The sequence below is a fragment of the Nannospalax galili genome, unplaced genomic scaffold (genome assembly GCF_000622305.1).
Source record: "Nannospalax galili isolate Female #2095 unplaced genomic scaffold, S.galili_v1.0 scaffold1027, whole genome shotgun sequence".
Lineage (NCBI taxonomy): Eukaryota > Metazoa > Chordata > Mammalia > Rodentia > Spalacidae > Nannospalax > Nannospalax galili.
In genome coordinates, this window is record NW_008355723.1 from 163,046 (window position 1) to 168,511 (window position 5,466).

The following is a 5,466-nucleotide window of genomic DNA, read 5'->3' on the forward strand; positions in this document are numbered from 1 at the left end:
ATTGGATGCAGAACTTCTTTTAATGTCTGATAGAATTCTGCTGTAAATCCATCTGGTCCTGGGCTTTATTTAGTCGGGAGGTTTTGTATTACTGTTTCAATTTCTTTTTGTGTTATGTGTCTGTTTAAGCTGTTAATCTCTTCTTGGTTTGTTTTTGTGGTTCCCATGCCTTTAGATATCCGTCCATTTCTTTTAGGTTTTCAAATTTAGTAGCATTTACGTTTTTAAAGTATTCCCTTATAGTTCTGTATCTTTCTGGTGTCTGTTGTGGTATTTCCCCTTCCATCTCTGATTTTGGTGATTTGGAGGTGCTCTTTCTTTCTTTTGGTTAACTGGGCTAGCAGTCTGTCAATTTTGTTTATCTTTTCAAAGAATCAGCTCTTGGACTCATTGACTCTTTGTATTGTTTTCTTTGTTTTGATTTCAGTATTTTCTGCCCTGATTTTTGTTATTTCTTCTTGTCTGCTGGGTTTGAGTTTCATTTGTTGTTCCTTTTCAATTGTCTTAAGTTGCAATGTTGTCATTTATTTGTGTTCTTTCTGATTTTTTGATGTAGGCACTTAGAGCTATAAACTTCCCTCTAAGGACAGCTTTCAGCATGTCCCAGAGGTTTTGTTATGTTGTATTGTCCTTTTAATTTAGTTCTAGGAATACTTTTATTTCTTTCTTTTCTTTTGACCCATTCATCATTTAGGAGTGTGTTGTTTATCTCCATGTGTTCATGTGGTAATTAGGGCTTCTTCCAGTGTTGACTGTTAGCGTCATTGCATTGTAGTCTGATAGAATGCATGGAATTACTTCAATCTTTTTGTATTTGTTGAGGTTTGTTTTGTGCCCAGCATATGGTCGATTTTGGAAAAGATTCCGGGGGTTCTGTGTAGAAAGTATGTCCTTTGGTGCTTGGGTGGAATACTTGGTAGATGTCTGTTAAGTCCGTTTGATATATGGTATTGTTTAAGTCAGATGTCTCTCTGTTAACTCTCTGCCCTGTTGACCTATCTAATGGAGACAGTGGGGTATTGAAGTCCCCTACTATTAATGAGTTGGGATTAATCTGGGTCTCAAAGTCCTGTAGTATTGTTTTTATGACGTTGGGTGCACCACAGTTTGGTGAATATATGTTCACGATTGTAACCCTAATCCCCAGAACCCTCATAAATTGGGTATGGCTATGCAGTATTATTATAACCCCACACTTGGTTTATATATCTTACTGCTTTGCCACACAAAAAGTTAAGTGAGGCATATTTACAGAATGTTCAAAGGAGTTTGCTTATATATGTATGTTCTGAGAAAGGCTCTCCTTATTCCCAACTGGGCCAAGGAGGACCTTGGACTCCTTATCCTCTTGCCTCCACTTCTTAAATCTGGGATTACAAGAGTACACCACTGCATTCAGCAGGAACTTAACTTCAATACATTTTTAGGAAGTTTTATATCTGAATTACCAGACATTAGTTTATTTCCTATTGCCTTAATAGCTTAAGAACCTAGTCTAAAATATGATTCATGTTTCAACTTCTTCATGGCTATACCTGTAATAGCTTCATTTTGTAGTTCATATTCTAAAAACAGAAAGTACATCAAAGTTAGATAAATAGAGAGTAAGGGACACACACACACACATACACACACACACAAAATGTCCAAAAAAAAGACTGCTTACACAAACCTTCAGTAGCAAGACCGCAAGACCAGTGTTTGGCTTCTAAAGGGTGAACTTGACCTGGAAAAACTACAGGCAACCAACTTGGTTGGTTGGTTGGTTAGGTAGGCTATTTGTAGCAGGGTCTCACTTTGTAATCTTCAGGCTTAGAAATCACAAGATAGCCCAAGATAGCCTCCAACTAAAGACAATCCATGTTCCTCTGCTTCCTGATTGTTGGATTTACAGGTGTGAACCACCAGACTGGGTTAGATAAAAGTTAATTCCACATAGTGGCACATGCCTTTAATCCCACCACTCAGGAGGCAGAGGCAGGCAGATCTCTGTGAGTTCAAGGCCAGCCTGGTCTACAGTGAGTTCCAGGCCATACAGGGTTACACAGTCAGACCTTGTCTCAAAAACAAAAAAAGAGGAGTTAAAATCCAAGATGGAAGAGGTCCTGGACCTTTTTAGGTTAATGATATACTTAGTGTTTCAGTAGTAATTAAAAAAATTTTTTTTATTTTTATTTTATGTGTATGAGTGTCATGCCTGCATGTGTGTAAGTACACCCACGTCAGGCAATGCCCTCAGAGGACAGATGACATCAGATGCCCTGGAACTGGACTTATGGACAATGTCAGCAGCCATGTAGGTGCTGGGATTCAAACTTGGGCCTTCTGCAAGAGCAGCCAGTGCTCTTAATTGCTGAGCCATCTCTCCATCCCCTCAGTAGTAATTTTTTATATCACTTAATAAACCAAAAGAAATAAATAATAGTTCTATTTAATATGTATTTAAATAATTTAGTAAGAATATCTTTATTGGTTTCTTTTTCTAATTTTATGAGTCTATTGCCTGCATGTATGCAAGTGCACACAAGTCATGCAAAGTCCACAGAGGCCAGAATTGGGTGTTGGATCCCCTGGAAATGGAGTAAGGGACGGCTGTTAGCTACCATATGGATGCTGGGAATTGAACCCAGGTCCTTTGGAAAAGCAGTCAGTGCTCTTAACTACTGAACCACCTCTCTCCAGCCTCCCTCCCCGCCCCAATCCCCAACCTTTTTTTTGAGACGGGTCTCCCTATAGCCACAGCAGACATGGAACTCACTACGTGGATCAGGCTGGCCTCACTCTCACAGAGAAACACCTGCCTCTGCCTCCTGAATGTTGGGATTAGAGGTATGTATGAACTATCATGTGCAACTAGTAAGAATATCTTAATAGCATACTAGTGATATAGCTCAGTTGGTAGGGTGTCCAGATAGCATACCAGAGGCCATGGGTTCAAGCCCCAGTACTGCCTTATCCAAGATGGAGGCACACAAGTCTGCAAATCCCAGCCACTATGAAGGTGGAAGCAGGAGGATCAGGAGTTCAAGGTCAGACTCCACATCAGCTCCTGGCTGATCTGGGTTCCATGAGATCCTGTTTTTAGACAATAACAGCAGGAGACAAGTAAATAACAATTTAAAAAAAATAGAATGAGGGCTGGAGAGATGGCTCAGCAGTTAAGAACACTGACTGTTCTTGCAGAAGACCCAGGTTTGAATCCCAGCACCCACATAGCAGCTAACAATTGTCCCTAACTCCAGTCCCAGGGGATCCAACAGCCTCTTCTGACCTCCACATGCATTGCATGACTCAGGTGTACTTACCTACATGCAGGCAATACATTGCATACACATAAAATAAAAATAACAAAATTTTTTTAAAAGTTAAAAAAAAAATAAAAGGAGATCTAGGCATAGTGGTGCATTCCTATAATCCCAGGTTGAATTAATGGGAAACCTTGTGCAGAAGAATCTTGAATTTCAGGCCAGCTGATGCTGTCTCAAAAAATAAATAAATAAAATCTTTTCTTCCAATTTGTGTATTATTTTTTGATGCTTGTTTAGCACTAAGATATCTTTTTTATGTTGGACATGGTGGCACACATGTTTGGTCTCAGCACTTGGGAGGCAGAGGCAGGTTGATCTCAAAAAAAGATATTCTTTAATTTTTTTTTTTTTCTTTTTGGTCTTTTTGAGACAGGGTCTCCCTGTAGCTCCAGGTGTCCTGGAACTCACTATGTAGACCAGGCTGGCCTTGAACTCACAGAGATCTGCCTGCCTCTGCCTCTCGAGTGCTGGGATTAAAGGTGTGTGCCAATACGCCCGGCCCAATTCTTTAAATTTTTATATTTTATTATTACTTACCTTTGTTTGTCCTTTTTTTTTTTTTTTTTCGTCTTTTTGAGATAGAGTCTCCCTGTAGCTCCAGCTAGCCTGGAACTCACTATGTAGACCAGGCTGGCCTTGAACTCTGTATGTAGACCAGGCTGGCCCAAGTGGTGAGATTAAAGGTGTGAGCCACATGACAGGCTACAATGTTTTTTTACATAACTTCTTTTAAGCAACAATTGAAACATTTTAAAACAGTGCAAATTGATTTACGCTCACTGCTTCCCAGTCTTACTAATCTAGTACTGAAGAGCACAGGTTCAGGAGTCAAATAAGATCTGACAATTTTAAGAACTAAATAATGTGGTAAGTGATATAAAAGGTAAAAGACTTGGCTTAGCAGGGCATGGTGGTACATGCCTTTAATTCCAGCACTCAGGAAGCAGAGGCACAAAGATCTCTGTCAGATGGGAGGTCTACAGAGTGAGTAGATCAGATGGGGATACAGGGACACTCTGTCTCAAAAAAAAAAAAACAAAAACAAAAACAAAAACAAAAAAAACCCTCAAACCCCAAAGACTGACTTCTAAGTTACTAGAAATAGATTTCGAGGTAATGCTCATTTACAAAGCCCTTTGTACAGGTAGAAAGCAAAGAAGCTACAAAACAGTTCAGCTGCATCGTCTACATGGTTTTGCTTTTTAGGTTCATCAGGTCACAGTCAGCACTATTCATAAAATCTGTGCCATAGGCAATGATCTCAATGATTTCAAGAAACAAGTATTCAGTGAAAGTAATTAGCTGAACTTTGCCTTTTTTCATTTTTTGTTTGTTTTGTTACTCAAAGAATAACTGGGAAAGTAAATCAATGTTTTATTACAAGAATTATCATAACCATAATATATAATAGAAAAATACTATGGCCAGTCCTCCAAAAAAATTACAAAGCCAACTATAAGTACCTATAATTCCAAGGTTTGTATCTAGAAAAATAAAATGAATACAGTAAATCATCAAGAGAAAAAGGATCTTATTTATTTAAAAGACAGGGCCTCATTATGTAGCCGATCCTGGCCTTGAATTCACTATACAGCCCAGACTAGCCAATTCAAGGAGATTCTTCTTTCCTAAAACTCCCAAGCACTGGGATTACAGGCAGGCAGTGCCATGCTTGGCAAATGAACAAAGCTTTAAAAGCTGTGAGAATATGCATGGCCATATTAGTACTTACCTGCTGAATGATTCTGGAAGTCTTCTGAAGACTTTCTCTGGGAGGGACTTTACCAAATAATTTCCAACCAGGAGCACTATGCACAATTGATTTGATTTCCTTTGTCCTTTTTGGGAAAAGGTTTCTGAAATAGAGAAAATTTACATAAATTGTTTTTTGTAACCAGGGAACTATCAAATACAAAATACTTTTAAATGAAATTATTCCCACTACTTATACTAATATTGCTTAGCCTAACACAACTCAGTTAAGAATACCTGGCTTATTTAGCCGGGCGTGGTGGTGCACACCTTTAATCCCAGCACTCCAGAGGCAGAGGCAGGAGGATCTCTGTGAGTTCAAGGCCAGCCTGGTCTACATAGTGAGTTCCCGGATAGGTGGAGCTACAGGGAGACCCTGTCTCAAAAAGACCAAAAAAAAAAAAAA

At 39.1% G+C, this 5,466-nt stretch overlaps 1 protein-coding gene across 2 annotated transcripts in view; it reads right to left on the reverse strand.

Annotated features, from left to right (window-relative positions):
* Tbc1d12 (TBC1 domain family member 12) overlaps positions 1-5,466 on the reverse strand; it is a 103,128-nt gene that overhangs the window by 57,334 nt on the left and 40,328 nt on the right. For both annotated transcript variants that reach the window (XM_029556129.1, XM_008853077.3), the window contains exon 2: positions 5,041-5,164. In XM_029556129.1, coding sequence (XP_029411989.1) covers positions 5,041-5,164 — 124 coding nt within the window. The remainder of the gene's footprint in view (positions 1-5,040; positions 5,165-5,466) is intronic.